Source organism: the organism of the source record quoted next, unplaced genomic scaffold, assembly GCF_019419815.1.
Source record: "Pyrus x bretschneideri cultivar Hongxiangsu unplaced genomic scaffold, Pyrus_bretschneideri_v1 Contig23, whole genome shotgun sequence".
Taxonomy (NCBI): Eukaryota; Viridiplantae; Streptophyta; class Magnoliopsida; order Rosales; family Rosaceae; genus Pyrus; species Pyrus x bretschneideri.
The window spans coordinates 2,876,129-2,893,291 of record NW_025999535.1 but is presented as its reverse complement, the minus strand read 5'-3'; the positions used below and the strand labels follow the sequence as shown (position 1 = coordinate 2,893,291).

Genomic DNA, 17,163 nt, shown 5'->3' with positions numbered 1-17,163 from the left:
AGAAGCGAGAGAATGAAAAGAGAGAGATAGATTGGAGTGAGAGAGGAGGAGGGAGAGAAAAAAAAAGAGTGAGTTTAAGTTTAAAAACTCTAAAAACTCACTTTTTGTTTTTTTAGAGAATAGACTATATTTTTGAATTAATTTTGAGTTCAGTTTTTGAAAATCGTCATTCCAAACAAGTTTTTAAGACTTAAAACTTAATTTTTTTTTTTTTAATTTAAAAAGTTAAATTCAACTAAATATCAAATAGTCCCCAAGTTAGAAACGCCTCCACACTACACAACACTGTCAACGCCTGGAAGTAAAAGCAAGTAACCAGACAGCTACAGATACAGATCGAGAGAAAATGCAGCCGTCACTCTCATATCACCATGGAATTACAGGCTTCAGATTCCAACCAAACCCCATTTCACTTCTATTCTCTCACCACACCAGCACATCTCCTTCCTCCTCTCCTTCTAGTCAACGCGCTCTAAGATCCCATTGCAACTCGCTACCGCAATTTCCCAGCAAACCCACATGGCATCTACCCTCGAATCCCTTTCCACCCATACCAACTGCCAAGAACGAACGTTTATCACTAGCTCCGCTCCACTGTGGCATTTCGTCGAACAGCTCCAATGCAAATGCTACCAGGAGTTTCAGGGATTGGGTTGAACTGGTTGGCGAGTATGTGTCGACTGCATTTCCGATATGGGTTGCTTTGGGGTGCCTGCTGGGGCTCGTCAAACCGAGTTCCTTCAATTGGGTCACACCCAACTGTACCATCTTAGGTATAACGCTGACCATGCTCGGCATGGGCATGACCCTCACTTTCGACGACCTTCGTGGCGCGTTGTCTATGCCCAAGGAGTTGCTTGCTGGCTTCCTTCTTCAGTACTCGGTTTGTAGCTCCACGTTTCATATGTATACTAATGCTTGTATTGAATTAGCACATAATTGAATCAAGTACTGAATGCCATTCCCTACATTTTGTTTGATGCATATGGATCATTGTGTTCATGTCACAAAAACTATTTGACCTATGTGCTAATTTCCCAGTTCAAGGAATTTCAGCTTTTTCGTGACTTTTCGAACATTTCTAACTCTGTTCTTTTGTACTGGGGTTAAAAATTATGTGTCCTTCAATCTGTTTAGGCACAAATATTTAACATTTATGATTTAACGGTGAGTACTTGTAGGTGATGCCGTTATCAGGATATTTTGTGAGCAAGCTTTTGAATTTGCCATCGTATTATGCAGCTGGTTTAATATTGGTTGGTTGCTGCCCTGGTGGTATGTATCTATGCCAGTCTTTTCATAATTATTCTTCTTTACTTAGCTTTTTCTGAATACACTTCTTCCCCGGTTAACTCTTGCAGGAACAGCGAGTAACATTGTAACTTATATTGCACGGTAAATGAATTACCCTATCATAGAATAATACCCTTTTTCCTATCTGTGTCCAAATCTTTTTTTTTTTATCCCGTCTAATTTGCTGAAAGTTCCATTTCAGTGCTTGAAGTTTAAAAGTTTCAACTGTGAGAGCAACATGTAGTAATTATCGTACACTTTTATGTTGCCAACCCCACACAGATTTTGGGTGAGTTGGATGGGTTTAATCATATTGAAAAATTGTAACATTGACATGTCTACATTCCACTTGCACCTTGCATACCACCTTGCTGCTCAGATGAATAGGACCAAACGGGATGAAACTAAAACTTACAAAAACTAGGGTGACGGAAATCTACTTCGTCTTTTTCCCCTCTTCCTGGCCAGAGGATCTGATGACCTTGTTGTTTTTGCAGTGGAAACGTGGCACTTTCAGTTTTAATGACAGCAGCAAGCACTTTATCAGCTGTGGTTGGTAAACTGATGTAAATTTCTTTTGATATGTTTTTCGTCTTGAAGTGGATGGTACTTGTATGGTGCAAGGTTTAGCACATATATTGAAAATGGTTGGAAAGATAGGTTTGAATCCCATTTTCTGCTAAAACTCCAGAAAATTTATATTTTGGTTAACATTCTGTTATATCTATTTCGTTTGCCTGTTAAAAGTTATGGGGTGCATTAAACTATCTCCTTTTGGAAAAGATTCGCTAAATACTAAGTATGAGTAAAGTTGTCCTCTGTTCGATTCTCAACTTAAAGTGATCTGCTGAAAGCTCAGACCTTAAAGTACTGGGCGCAGCCATACATATTACACTGATTAGCTTACAACGATGAGGAGAGTGTTAGATTTGTCTCATAATTAGGGAGATATTCTTTGAAGTAGTTACTACTTACTACTTACTAATGAGTTAAACTATAAGCTTATTTCAAGGAACCTTACGTCTTTTACTCTTTCATATTGTAGATCATGACCCCCTTTCTCACAGCTAAACTTGCCGGTCAATATGTTGCAGTGGATGCTGCTGGGCTTCTATTCTCAACACTGCAGGTAAGCTTTCAATTGTTTTGTGGACTTCTTAGTTATAACTGTTGCTGTTTTAAATTATATTAATGTACCATATGCGTTGAACACAGGTTGTGCTTCTCCCTGTTTTGGCCGGTGCATTTCTGAATCAGTATTTCCAAGGCCTGGTTAAATTTGTATCCCCTTTGATGCCACCCATTGCTGTGGCAACTGTAGCTGTTCTTTGTGGGAATGCAATTGCCCAGAGTTCTTCTGCAATCCTTACGTCTGGTAAACAAGTGGTGCTAGCTGCCGCTCTTCTTCATGCAAGTGGATTTTTCTTCGGTTACATCCTTTCAAGGATGCTTGGGATTGATGTCGCATCATCAAGGACTATCTCCATCGAGGTTGGCATGCAGGTAAGCATCATTGGGTTTTTCCCCCTGATATTTTAAAGAGAGTTGCTTCTCATTTTCATCCAGTGAGTGTTCACGTCTTTTCCATTGCCAATTACTTCGAGTGAAAAGATATTGTGGTATATTCAAGCGAAAATACATTACTGTCATTTGTTAATTTCATTCTACAGCCAATAAGCCAAAGACATATGATTGCTTACGATGTGTGTATGTATAATAGAAAGAATGCCTGTCAATTTGTCTCATGCATTATCAGTTGTCTGTGAGTGTTGTTATCGGCTCCTTTATGTTTCAGAATTCGGTGCTTGGAGTTGTTCTAGCCAGTCAGCACTTCGGAAACCCTCTAACTGCGGTACCATGTGCTGTTTCCAGCGTTTGTCATTCAATCTTGGGTAGTGTCTTGGCAGGATTCTGGAGACAGACTGTGCCAACCCAAAAACAAGATTGAAATGTCATGTAGAAGGTTTAGACAAGCAGCACAAACATAAATCCTTCTGTTATCATATCAGCTGCTAGTTGTCGGAATTTCTTTGCGTATTAGCTAATGGAACGGTTGGATTTGCAATTTCTGCTATGTTGTATTTACTTTGCCTTTCAATGTGAATCCTTTTGATTTTCTACTTGTGGATTTTAACTTCATGTTTCACATGTTTGTTCATGTATGAATGTCGTCCGGTTTCTATGTTTTCAATGATAACAGCAAGCCTAAATTCCAAAAATATCTTCACCTATTCTTGGAAACAATGAAGTGCAAGATTTTGTGATAATTTAAACCCTGTTTGAGAACCATTTTGTTTTTAGTTTTTATTATGAATAATGAATGCAGAGGGGAATACAAAGGGTAAAGGAAGGACGAGCGAAGGTGGAGGAATGGCGGCGGGAAGGAAGTTACGGAAGAGTATGCAAGATGAAAATTGAAAACTAAAATCAATTTGTAATAGAGTTTCGTTTCTTGTCTTGCGTTCACCATCTTCGTTCTTTAATTTTGCAAATACAACCCCTCTATCTCAACCAAGAAAAACTAAAAATAGTCCAATCCAAAAGGGGGATCAAACTCGGAGGCAACAGAGTACGCATATTATGTTAGTCAACTAATCTAACTCATATCTACAAAGTTTCGTGTTCGAATTCCTCTTCGTGTAATTTAAATAAATTTAATGTAGATTATCTCTTGTTTGTTAAAAAATATAAATGCTCCAAGACATTTTTAGTTTCACTCAAATTGTAGCCCAAGTCCAACAACAAAACCGGACATCACACCGAACTAGTTTTGGTGTCAAAATTCCCTTCGGGCGCTGATTTTTTCAAAGCAAAATTGAACCGAACCAAATGTTTCGAAACCCCGCCAAATTCAAATCTGGGTCGCGAAAAACTCAAAACGAAAAAAAATGAAAGCTCCTCAATTTCAAAGTTCCCACCACAAATCCAATTTTTTCATTTCTTAATTCACTTCAAATCCCAAATCCCAAATCCCAAATCAAAACCTCAAAAAGTCTCTCAAACTCTCTCAATGAATCCCCCCACCAAATCAATTTTCTCTGCCCAAAAACCAGACCCACAAATGGATCAGAGATTTCATGGCCTGCCTCCTCTCAAGAGATTCAGACTCATGCAGCAACAGCAGCAGAAGGATGCCCTTTTGTCCCCGTCGTGCCTTCCGGCAAAGAAGCGAAAGGCACCGAGAGACCAACTCGTTCTCCCTGACCCCACCGCCTCTGCTGCTGCCGGCTCCACCTATTCCCTGCCTGCCAAGAAAAGGGTTTGGGCGCTTCAGCCCGATTTGTTCACTGAAGAGCCACGTTTGACATTGGACCTTAATGTCGAGTACAAGCCGCCTTTGGGTCGGAGCTAGAAGAAGAGCCGAAATCGGAGGAAGAGAAGGGTAAAGCTGAAAATGGTTGCAATGAAGATATTGAAAATACCCAAGAGAAGAAAAGCCAAGAAATCGCAGGGGATGGAGAGTGCAGCGAAGAAGAAGAAGAAGATGATGATGATGATGGGATTGTTTGTGCTGTTTGTCAGAGCACAGATGGAGATCCATCAGATCCAATTGTCTTCTGTGATGGGTGTAATCTGACCGTTCATGCCTCCTGCTATGGCAATCCACTTGCAAAGGGTATTCCGGAAGGAGATTGGTTCTGCGCCCAATGCGCGTTTTCTGCTGTGCATTCCCAATCCAATGAGTCCTGTTCTTGCTGCTTATGTCCTGTCAAAGGAGGGGCAATGAAGCCCACCGGAGACGGCAGGTGGGCACACATTGTGTGTGCGCTTTATGTCCCAGAGGTGTTCTTCAAGGACCCTGAAGGCCGGGAGGGGATTGATTGCTCCAAGGTTCCGAAAAGGCGGTGGAAGGAGAGATGCTATGTTTGTGAGAGTTCAAGGGGGTGTGCTATTCAGTGCTCCGAGCTTAAGTGCCCTCTGGCATTTCATGTGAGTTGTGGCTTGAATGAGGATCTCTGTATTGAGTACAAGGAAGGAAGGAATAAGGGAGCTATTGTGGCTGGGTTTTGTAAAAAGCACTCAGATCTGTGGATAAAGGTAGGGCTTTTTGGCAAGTCACTTCTCCTTTGAGTTTTGACTCATTGAGTTTGATTATCGTATTTTGATGGGGATTTTGCTAATTGGGTTTCTTTCTATTTGCAGCAAGAACAAACTGGGAAGTACAAGATTGTCGCTAGAGAAGACTGAATAGTACAAGTAATTAAATTTTGATGGATTAGTGTTTGATTGCGTTGGTCAGTGTTTGATAATTGGCTTTTTCTTTGTGTCTGGAATTTACATGTTGCTGTCATTTTTTTAGATGTCTGTAGGTTTCTAGTGTCAGCTTATTTGATTCTTGCTGTGACTGATGATGCATTTTACTTAGACTCTAACATATTGTCGTTGCGTTCGAGCCTGAATTCAAGTAATGTTGAGCATCTGCTAGCCAAGGAAACCCAGGTTTAGGTTTGAACTAAATGATTTAGACGAAGAAATCCATTCTAACGACGTTTCAGCTTATGTGACAAAAGTTGATTTCAAGTTGTATTTACAGTGTTGTGAGTTTTAACAACTCATGGCAATTGATGTAGGACTGGGGTTTCATCTGAATAATAATATCGTTTACTTATGTGAGAGATGTCTGATTTATGAATCTTTCGTTCGAATCGCCAGGCCTTGCAGAGGAAATGCTCATGTCTGTCTTTTAAGGATGTCTTCCAAATATTTAGATACGTGGTCTGCACCTTGAGTCCTACTATACATCATTGCATTTTTAAGTGGCTTAGATATCTCACTTGCTAGATATTTGTGGATTTTTTAGCACACATTTAACCGTTAAATTTAATAATGTATGTCATTATTTGGCCCAATAGCTTGTGCAATTAAGGCCGTTGAGTAAGCATAGCTTTTAACTGTTAAATGAAAAAGTGAAGATAATTTGTTATTGTTAAAGGATAATATTATGGTTTTTATCATAATAATTATCTTTTAATTTGAATTATTTTGGTATCTTTTTAAACGGGATAGATTGGATGCGGATTATATTTCCAAGTAAGCGGTACAGTTCAAATTGATTTGGAATGTCTGGCGTGTGGTGGTGGTGACAGATAGACAAGTAGTTAGAAATGAATTTAAAATGAATTTGAAATTCATTAAATGGGGATCAGGAGGCCACGGGTTCATTGTCTCCAAAATAAAGGACCCAGCTTCTTTGCCCTTCCAGTTTCTATACACTTTCATCTTCTCTTATTTTGTGTGGTTACGGTTAAGATATGTTAACATTTTATATTCAATTATTTTATAAAGATAATAAGATAAAAAACAATAATGATATAAAATATTGACATGACTTAATTATGACTGCAAAAATAGAGGAGATGAGAACCTTAATCGTACAAATAGAAGAGTATAGGACTACATGGGAACTGGAAGGTAGAGAAGCCAGGTCCCAAAATAAATGTCTCCTTGGTGTTTCTTCAGTAATTTTGCGACACCTGTCCAACACTTAACAGAGAATTAACATTGTTAAGTCCCTTAACACACCTCCACCCCTGTTATTTCTTCGTTTGCAACCACCACTTTTTTAGTTTTCATTGTTGCCGTCTCTTTCAGAAATTGATATATATTGGAAACTCAAATTCTACAATTTCGGATTCAAATAGAATGTTTTCCAATCTTTCCAGTTGACCCAACCCATCCTGAGTTGCTTAACTTATTGCATTATGTTGTGTTGTGTTACTTGAAGAGATTAACAATAACTGAAAAATTGATTGATGGAGAGATAAAACGAGTTTGAAATTGAAATATTGAAAGATACAATGACTTGTTTTGACAAATTTGTTGAGATTAGCAGAGTGGACGTTCCTGGTGGCGTGTGCTCGCAGCTGGTGGCCAGGCCATCTGAATCAAAATCGTCGCTTTGAATTGTGGGCTCTCGTTGGCGGCGGTGAGGTGTGGAGGAGTCAGGAGTAGATGGGGTCACATTGGTATATAAACACAACACTGTTTTGTTGATGACATGAAGAACAAGGCGGCTGGAAGATATGGAGGATGAGTACATCGGAACGGTTCTGGTACCAATGGGTGTCTTCATAAGAGAGGACATAAACGTCCGAACCCCGAACCAAAAAAAAAAGATTTAACAGTGGTAATTACGTGTTGGACAAGTGTCGTAATATTAAATAAGAGACATGAAGGAGACATATTTTGGGGGAAGAGGATCCTTTCCTGAGCATAGAATGGGGATCCTCTTGATTACAAAATCCGGACCATTCAATTTTAATCCAATTTAGGGAACCCCTTGTTTAGAGCCGTTGGATTAAAATTAAACGATCTGGATTTCGTGGTCAGGAGGATTCTCATCCTAAGCTCAGGAGAGGATCCTCTTTAAATAGGAACATCAGACTTATGGCCGGATCAGGATGCATGGATGTGATGGAATTATGATGAGATAATAAAGCCTAGGTAGGCTAGGCTATTGGTCATGATGGGATAAGCCTGGATAGGCTCTTATTATCTTTGAAAAGTCAATCATCTCAAGATAGCCTTTAACTTATGTCACAGATCAGCCATTCTACGAGTTTAAGTTTTAGTCCGTTTCTACGAAATTATTAGGCCGTGCCAAGCAAAAGTATGGATGCTATAAATACAGAGTCGCATGTGACATTTGAAGCCCCTCCAATTCAACATACAAATTACCCTGAGTAAAGTTTCTCAACAACCTTTGAGATTTTATTAGACCTTGGCATTCGTGTTGTGTTTTCTGTGTTCATGTCGTTTTCGTGTCATACCCGATATCTTAAAGGGCCGTGTCGTGTAACACCCGTTAAAATGAACTGGTAAAATGACTCGATCTGAAATCGATCCGATAATATTAATAGGTAATATGACCCAACCCGTTACTAGTTAAGAAAAATATATTTTAAACCAATAAATAATCAAATGAAAAACATAATACTAAATAAGTATATACATACCATATTGTCACATCTAAAACATAAAAACACATTTTTCTTTTAAGTATATTTTTGCTTACCTAAATTGATCAAATGGTAAAATTGGAAAATATTGGAATAGAGAAGGGGTTTTTTCGTCCAAAAAAGTTCTAATAATATAAGTGAAATAGAATCCAACGATACAGATTTACTCTCATTTATCTTATTGCTGTTATTTAAGTAAAGTCTTTAATAGTTTTTTAATTAATATAGAAGTGTAAAAAAATATATAAACGCTTGTAATGACAAGCTTTACAACTTTCATGAAGAGCTTAACTTTGAAATTTGCCACTATAATCATATAAATCATAGATCAAAATTTAACCGTTGATTGTTATTTACATTTACACTTTCTTGTTCTCATCAAATTTTGTTTTTTCAGATTTTCTTTTTTGAAAACATGATCTATTAGATGATGCAGGAAGATGAATTGTTTGGATCATTGATATTATATTCAGAGCTTTACGGCTAGTGAAATTATTGCTTGATGTTTATGAAGTTTCTACAAACTATATGACATCAACTCATATGTCAGTTAACTATAAATATCGAAACGTGATATCAATGATTTGAATCGTTCATCTTCTTATATCCGCAGATGATCATGTTTTCAACAAAGAAAATTAAAAAAATGAAATTCAGTAAGAAGAATAAAGCGTAAATGACAATTGACAGTTAAATATAAATTTAAGATTTTGAGTCCTATTATACATCATTGCTTTTTTAAGTGGCTTAGATATCCCACTTGCTAGATATTCGTGGATTCTTAAGCACACATTCAACCGTTAAATTTAATAATGTATGTCATTATTTGAACCCAAAATTGCATCATCGACCCATACAATCAAAGCTGTTGAGTGAGCATAGCTCCCAACCTGTTGGATGAAAAAGTGAAAATAATTTCGTTATTGTTAAAGGATAATATTATGGTTTTTATCATAATAATTATCTTTTAGTATGAATTATCTTGGCATATTCTTAAACGGGATAGATAGGATGCAGATTATATCCACAAGCAAACGGTATAGTTCAAATTGATTTGGAATGTCTGGCGTGTGGTGGTGGTGATAGATTGATAAGTAGTCAGAAATGAATTTAAAATGTATTTGAAATTCATTAAATGGGGATCATGATGCATGGATGGGTGATGGAATTATGGTGAGATAAGAAAGCCCAGGTAGGCCAGACTTTTGGTCATGATGGGATAAGCCTAGATAGGCTTTTATTATCTTTGAAAAGTCAGCCATCTGAAGATAGGCTTTAGCCTATGCCACGGATCAGTCATTCTATGAGTTTGAGTTTCATTCGGTTGCTACGAAATTATCAGGCCGTGCCAAGCAAAAGTATGGATGCTATAAATAGAGAGTCACTGGCAACATTTGAAGCCCCCTCCAATTTAATACACAAATTGTCCTCCGTAAAGTTTTTCAACAACCTTTGAGATTTTATCCTTCTCCTCTTTCTTGTGCCGACACATCTTCAGTTTGGAAATTTGAGATTGAATTTGAACTTCGTCCAATTTCCATTTTTTTAATCAGATTATTCGAAATTGAAATTATCTCAGAATTTTCGAAATTAGAATCTTTTTGAAAATGTTCAGATTTGAAGCGGAATTCTAATGGCATAATTTGAAATTTCAATCCAACTTGCACCCTACACGTGAATGAGAGAGACACGCAAAGAAATATATACAAGCATTTAGAAGGCAACTTGTTCTTTAAGGAAAATTTTCTCGAGGCAAATCCTAAAATGACTTTGTTTACATGCTCTTGCGGGCGGAATTACACTTACAATGTCAATTTATTTTTTTTCTTGAAAAGTAAGAATCACAAGTTGGAAGGGTTTGGTTAGGGTAATTAATGTGATAAACCAGAGCTTTAATTATGAGAGATTTTTTTGTGTGTCAGAAATTCAGTTCAGTGCACCAAATGTTCTAATATAAGTGATATGATACTTGAAAAAAAAATTAACTACTTGTATTAGTTGACATTTGGTGTACCAGACCGTGTTAACACTTGGTGTACCAAACCGTGTTTTCCGTACATTGAAAATTATCTTTAATTATAATGATTTTTGTTTGATCTACATGACTAATAGCTGATGAAACTAACCAATAGGTCTGAACTAGAACCCTCATTATATTAGAAAGAATATTCAAATAAAGTGGCGTACCGCCCATGTGTGTTTGTACACACACACACACACACACTTCATAGCTAATATTCATCAAATTCCAAATGATAAAGTCTGCATGCAGACCTCAAGCCTTTGACACTTCCTTCTTGTTCATTAATTCAACGTCTCTATCCGATTTAGGGTTGTAAAGTCCATGACCAAATCGTTTACGTACCCTACAAGTAATGTTCTCTAATGTATAACACCAATACTATCACCTCACCACATCTCTATAAATACCTTGCATGGCATGGCCTAAAAGAAAACACAAACACTTTCTATAATATTACCAGATACTTGTTTGTATATTGTGAGATATTTTGAAAGGGATCGAAAGTACTCGAAACTATGTATACCATGTCTATGAAGTTGATTGGGAGCCTCTGCAGCTGCATATGGCTTGTCATGGCCGTATCAACCCTAGCCCAAACATCCGATGACTCGAATGCTGTGCTTGACACTGCCGGGCAGGCTCTTCAATCCGGTGTGGACTACTACATCAATCCCGCTATTACCGACAGTGGCGGGCGTTTCACTTTGATCAACAGAACTGGATGTCCACTAAATGTTGGTCAAGAAAATGTCTCAGGTCCTGAGGGCTTGCCTGTGACATTTTCTCCTTTTGTTGAGGGGGAAACTGTGGTCAGGGAAGGAAGGGACCAAAAGATCATATTCTCAGCATCCACAATCTGTGTGCAATCAACTGCATGGAAGGTGGGTGAGACTGATCAAGACACCCAAAGGAGATTAATTATCACGGGAGAAGACGAAAACCAAGGCCTTCCTGGCCCTGCCAGAAACTACTTCCGGATTACAAAGCAGGCAACACCAGATGGTGTGTACAATCTGGAATGGTGCCCTACTGAAGTGTGTCCAACTTGTAGGTTCATTTGTGGATCTGTTGGTGCTATTGTTGAGAATGACAAGAGGCTGCTGGCCTTGGATGGTTCAGCGCTTCCTGTTGTGTTTGAGAGGGCTTAAATTTATATATGTCCACATATTATATGGGAAACTAATTAAGCGGACCTTAATTATAGTGAGTTATTTCTGTAATAATGGTAGTGATCATGTCCTAGCTGACTATGATCATGATCTCTTCTCTCTTTGACTGTATCTGAATTATAAATAAACCGATGCAAACTAATGTTATATTGAAGTTAATTATTTCTTAATTATATATTGTCATCGTATGTTAATTAATCATGATAAAACAGGTGCTAATATATACAGTTCATCTTTTTTTTACTACCCTTATCTTGACTATAGCTTTCTATACGTTGATACGTGTCATCGTTAATGATATCGTTCTCATACATAAAAATAGACTACCGTACACGCCCTTTGCCGGCTAGCTACCCTGCCTACCTCATCTATAGGCATTTCTATCCACCCACGTGTCTTGTGACTGTGATGGTTGGGCTTGTTTTGTTTGTGAAGTCAAATATAACGAAATAATTAATGGATAGTTATGACTTAAGGGTGCATTTGTTTGATGTTATTAAGTGCGACTGGCTTAAGTGGGACTACAGTCCCATGTTTGGCGCGGGTTGGGATTAAGGTAAATGAGACTAGCCGAGACTCGCTCAGACTACGGCCCCCACTGATGCATCACTACGAATCCCGTGCTCCACCATGGGATTGCTAAGACCCCCTATAATCCTGTCTTCTACATCATTAGCTACTGCGCGCCCCGTCGCCCAAATCAACCTCGTCGCCAACTCCAAGACCTCGCCAACGCCTCGTGCTGGAAATTTTTTTGCCCGCCGATTTTCAATATGTTGAGGAAAAACCCAGAAACCCTAGACCTCCAAATCGAAATCTAAAATATGAACAAACAGAAATCGTAGTCAAACACGTCAAGGAGATGTTCATCTTGAAGAGATTAGGGCGTTTGCAATTGAATTGATCACTTCAAAATGATGTTTAGCTCTGCTCTGTCAACATCTATTCCTTGTCTTCTTTATATCCTTATTTGAACCTTGTCTCGAAATTGACCATAGTTATCCTGCAGAACATCTACAAACAAATTACTAACACATCTTGAAGAGATTGGGGCTTTTGCAACTGAATCGCACTAGATGATTGGATTCCATTGAAGAGATTGGAGGTGGTGGTTGGGATTTTTGGAAGCAAAGAAAAGAAGAGGTTAATATCAATGAAGAAGATTTGTGAATGCAATGAGATAAAAAAAATGAAATAAAAAATTATACAAGTGAAATAAAAAATTATAAAAGTAAATAAAAAATAGCAAAATATTTAATCTATCAATTTAGTCCGACACTGCACCAAACACTTCACTATTCTTACCCTACTTAATCCAAGCCAAGTCAGTCCAACTTAGTCCCTAAAGCTCAGTTCGAGATAGTCCATTGTAACAAACGCAATGTGTTCATAGGATAATGCTTACTTTCTCTTGGGAGACGAATAAGTCCATTTCACCACACTTAATAACACATCTTTTTCGTTGAAAATTCATAATCAGAATTGTCAATTTTTTAATCTTTGTTAGAAGATTTTTTTTATATAAAAAATCATTTAAATTAGAATTTATTTAGTTATTCGAATGTATGATATAACATTATTCTATATCATTATATTATACAAAAATTAGAAGGGATAGGTTGACTCATGATTAATGCATGTTTCCCACCTTTAGGTTGGAAAAAAATAAGAAGTATGAACATGTATACATTATAGATCTACTGAATTATCAATCCAATACTAATTAAGCACCAAGCATGGCCTAAAAGACTAACCATGATTAATATATTAACACACGTGCCGGGCCACATGTAGAATGGAATGAGTGGTTGGGAATCTGTGATTCTGCTACACCATGATTTCACTATCTATAATTATATTCCTCTTGATCATCCCTTTAATTAGGGAAAAGGATCCGGCGAAATTAGGGAGAAGGATCCTCGTCGGATCCTTTTCTTGGGAATCATGTGATCGTGATCGTTCATCGTATATCTTAGACCATCTCCAACAGAAGGGTCCAAAGGGCCAAAAAACGTCCGAAAATCATCTCCAACCGATGGCTAGGCCAAAGGGCTCGTGGGCTCCACTGGACAAAAAAGGGCCAACCGGCTGGGCCAGAATTTTAAGTATTCCTGTCGAATATAAGCAACAATGTTGTGCATTATTCCTGTCGGTTAGATCCAACAGGAATGGTAGGTCAAAAATTTAAATACAACGGCTAGCTAGCCGTTATTTTGAAATTTTTTTTTTACAGTTATTTTTTTTTTTTTTTTTTTTTTTTACAAATTTTTTTTCCTATAACTTCTAGTTTAAATTCTATTTTTTTTTTCTATAACTTCCCATAACTTCTATTTTACAAAATTTGTTTCATATTTTTTTTAAATTCTATTTTTTTCCTATAACTTCCTAAGCCATTATACAACATTAAATTAAATTAAGTAACATGAAACAACATTAAACAATACAAACAATACATTAAATAATATTAACCACCAGAAAATTATACAACATAAAAAAAAAACATTTAACAACATCAAACTTAAACAATATTTTTAAAAACATTTAACAACATAAAACTTAAACGCCTACTCCATGCTTCTTTTGGCCCAAAGATGTGCAACAAGATCCTGTTGTAGGTACTTTTTTGTGGCACTGGAACGTATCCTAATACAAGTGATATGATACTTATAAAAAAAAATTAACTACTTGTATTAGTTGATACTTGGTGTGCCAGACCGTGTTTCTAGTACATTGAAAATTATCTTTAATTATAATGATTTTTGTTTGATCTACATAACTAATAGCTGATGAAACTAACCAATAGGTCTGAACTAGAACCCTTATTATATTAGAAAGAATATTCAAATAAAGTGGCGTACCGCCCACGTGCGTTTGTATATACGTACCCTTCATAGCTACTATTCATCAAATTCCAAATGATAAAGTCTGCATGCAGACCTCAAGCCTTTGACACTTTCCTTCTTGTTCAGTAATTCAACGTCTCTATCCGATTAAGGGTTGTAAAGTCCATGACCAAATCGTTTACGTACCCTGCAAGTAATATTCTCTAATGGGTAACACCAATACTATCACCTCACCACCTCTCTATAAATACCTTGCATGGCATGGCCTAAAAGAAAACACACACACTTTCTATAATATTACCAGATACTTGCTTGTATATTGTGAGATATTTTGAAAGCGATCGAAAGTACTCGAAACTATGTATACCATGTCTATGAAGTTGATTGGGAGCCTCTGCAGCTGCATATGGCTTGTCATGGCCGTATCAACCCTAGCCCAAACATCCGATGACTCGAATGCTGTGCTTGACACTGCCGGGCAGGCTCTTCAATCCGGTGTGGACTACTACATCAATCCCGCTATTACCGACAGTGGCGGGCGTTTCACTTTGATCAACAGAACTGGATGTCCACTAAATGTTGGTCAAGAAAATGTCTCAGGTCCTGAGGGCTTGCCTGTGACGTTTTCTCCTTTTGTTGAGGGGGAAACTGTGGTCAGGGAAGGAAGGGACCAAAAGATCACATTCTCAGCATCCACAATCTGTGTGCAATCAACTGCATGGAAGGTGGGTGAGACTGATCAAGACACCCAAAGGAGATTAATTATCACGGGAGAAGACGAAAACCAAGGCCTTCCTGGCCCTGCCGGAAACTACTTCCGGATTACAAAGCAGGCAACACTAGATGGTGTGTACAATCTGGAATGGTGCCCTACTGAAGTGTGTCCAACTTGTAGGTTCATTTGTGGATCTGTTGGTGCTATTGTTGAGAATGACAAGAGGCTGCTGGCCTTGGATGGTTCAGCGCTTCCTGTTGTGTTTGAGAGGGCTTAAATTTAAATATGTCCACATATTATGGGAGACTAATTAAGCGGACCTTAATTATAGTGAGTTCTTTATGTAATAATGGTAGTGGTCATGTCCTAGCTGACTATGATCATGATCTCTTCTCTCTTTTATTATATCTAAATTATAAATTTAAATATGTCCACATATTATATGGGAAACTAATTAAGCGGACCTTAATTATAGTGAGTTATTTCTGTAATAATGGTAGTGATCATGTCCTAGCTGACTATGATCATGATCTCTTCTCTCTTTTACTGTATCTGAATTATAAATAAACCGATGCAAACTAATGTTATATTGAAGTTAATTATTTCTTAATTATATATTGTCATCGTATGTTAATTAATCATGATAAAACAGGTGCTATATCGTTCTCATGCATAAAAATAGACTACCGTACACGCCCTTTGCCGGCTAGCTACCCTGCCTAACTCATCTATAGGCATTTCTATCCACCCACGTGTCTTGTGACTGTGATGGTTGGGGTTGTTTTGTTTGTGAAGTCAAGTATAACGAGATAATTAATGGATAGTTATGACTTAAATGTGTTCATAGGATAATGCTTACTTTCCTCTTTGGGAGAGGAATAAGTCCATTTCACCACTCTTAATAACACATCTTTTTCGTTGAAAATATCAGAATCCTCAATTTTTTAATCTTCGTTAGAAGATTTTTTTTTTATTTTTTTATAAAAAATCATTTAAATTAGAATTTATTTAGTTATTCAAATGTATCATATAACATTATTCTATATCATTATATTATCTGAAAATATGACCTTAGTTCCTGAAACTTAATTTTCTTCACATAAAACCCGACATAAGTTTTTAACTGGAATAAAACCCATTGACTGGATTCCACATTAGCAAATTCCTTAATTATATTTGTCTTTACACATTGAAAAATTTCGATGCCCAAAACACCGCTATTTGAATGTTTGATTTACATAATTAATTCCATACAAATTGTAAGGGAGAATTAATGATTTTACAAAAATAAAAAATAATAATAAATTCATTGCATAATATATAATAACAATAAAACATGCCTAATAAATGTAGTAATACATGCTTAGTTAAGTCAATAAAATTATATTTTATGTATATATAAATGTAGGTAAAATATTTTACACACACATACATATATAACAACAAAAAAAAGCATGCTTGACATACATAAAATTCATGCAAAATAATTCACCTACATAATAAAGCAAACCCAAATATATGCAAAATAATATACCTACATAAAAAAAATGTTATTATTTTATTCAATACTAGTTTACCTATTATTTGTACATGTGCCCAATATATATGATGATACATACAAAATAAAATACCTACATAATGAAGAAATGTTATTTGATTCAAAATTAATTTACTTACAAAATAAAGCAATTATTTTTTATTCAAGATTAATTTACCTATTGTAACATCCCACATCGCCCAGGGATGAGGATCTTGTAAGCCTTATATGTATATTCCCATCTCTACCTAGCACGAGGCCTTTTGGGAGCTCACTGGCTTCGGGTTCCATCGGAACTCCGAAGTTAAGCAAGTAGCGCTTGAGAGCAATCCCATGATGGGTGACCCATTGGGAAGTTCTCGTGTAAGTTCCCAAAAACAAAACTGTGAGGGCATGGTTGGGGCCCAAAGCGGACAATATTGTGCTACGGTGGAGTCGAGCCCTGGATGTGGTGGGGGCCCGGGCTGGGATGTGACACCTATTATTGGTACATATATCTTATAATAATAAAATGTGCCAAATATATGTAATAATACATGGAAAATAAATTACCTACGAAATAAAAGAATGCTATTTGATTCAATATTAATTTACCTACAAAATATATGTTACTTGCTCATCATA

General features: G+C 36.9%; 4 protein-coding genes across 4 annotated transcripts; all 4 read left to right on the top strand.

The window, feature by feature from the left end:
• The first annotated feature begins 239 nt into the window (after positions 1-239).
• Positions 240-3,432, top strand: LOC103936495 (probable sodium/metabolite cotransporter BASS1, chloroplastic). Its single transcript, XM_009346336.3, has 7 exons — positions 240-883; positions 1,182-1,275; positions 1,362-1,395; positions 1,791-1,845; positions 2,339-2,422; positions 2,509-2,796; positions 3,089-3,432. Exons 1-7 carry the CDS (start codon positions 347-349, stop codon positions 3,239-3,241), a joined length of 1,245 nt encoding a protein of 414 aa, XP_009344611.2. The 5' UTR covers positions 240-346; the 3' UTR covers positions 3,242-3,432.
• Positions 3,433-4,099: 667 nt separating this feature from the next.
• LOC103936496 (protein Jade-1) lies at positions 4,100-5,902 on the top strand. Its single transcript, XM_009346337.3, is given in 3 exon segments — positions 4,100-4,633; positions 4,636-5,331; positions 5,437-5,902. Coding segments are annotated over 3 exon segments (1,071 nt in total). The 5' UTR covers positions 4,100-4,303; the 3' UTR covers positions 5,482-5,902.
• A 4,793-nt stretch (positions 5,903-10,695) lies between these two features.
• LOC103936497 (kunitz type trypsin inhibitor 111-like) lies at positions 10,696-11,614 on the top strand. Its single transcript, XM_009346338.3, has one exon. The coding sequence runs from the start codon at positions 10,791-10,793 to the stop codon at positions 11,421-11,423; it is 633 nt and encodes a 210-aa protein (XP_009344613.2). The 5' UTR covers positions 10,696-10,790; the 3' UTR covers positions 11,424-11,614.
• A 2,941-nt stretch (positions 11,615-14,555) lies between these two features.
• LOC103936498 (kunitz type trypsin inhibitor 111-like) lies at positions 14,556-15,601 on the top strand. The gene is made up of 2 exons (XM_048585546.1): positions 14,556-15,295; positions 15,438-15,601. The coding sequence occupies exon 1, from the start codon at positions 14,647-14,649 to the stop codon at positions 15,277-15,279; it is 633 nt and encodes a 210-aa protein (XP_048441503.1). The 5' UTR covers positions 14,556-14,646; the 3' UTR covers positions 15,280-15,295; positions 15,438-15,601.
• The last annotated feature ends 1,562 nt before the right edge of the window (positions 15,602-17,163 follow it).

What these genes read in the sequence shown, in the direction of transcription:
- LOC103936495 (XM_009346336.3), top strand. Translation starts at nt 347, where the DNA reads ATGCAGCCGTCACTCTCATATCACCATGGAATTACAGGCTTCAGATTC. An exon ending in CAAGCACTTTATCAGCTGTG is followed by an intron (nt 1,846 to 2,338) that starts GTTGGTAAACTG and finishes TTCATATTGTAG; the next exon opens with ATCATGACCCCCTTTCTCAC. An exon ending in CCATCGAGGTTGGCATGCAG is followed by an intron (nt 2,797 to 3,088) that starts GTAAGCATCATT and finishes TTTATGTTTCAG; the next exon opens with AATTCGGTGCTTGGAGTTGT.
- LOC103936497 (XM_009346338.3), top strand. Translation starts at nt 10,791, where the DNA reads ATGTATACCATGTCTATGAAGTTGATTGGGAGCCTCTGCAGCTGCATA.
- LOC103936498 (XM_048585546.1), top strand. Translation starts at nt 14,647, where the DNA reads ATGTATACCATGTCTATGAAGTTGATTGGGAGCCTCTGCAGCTGCATA.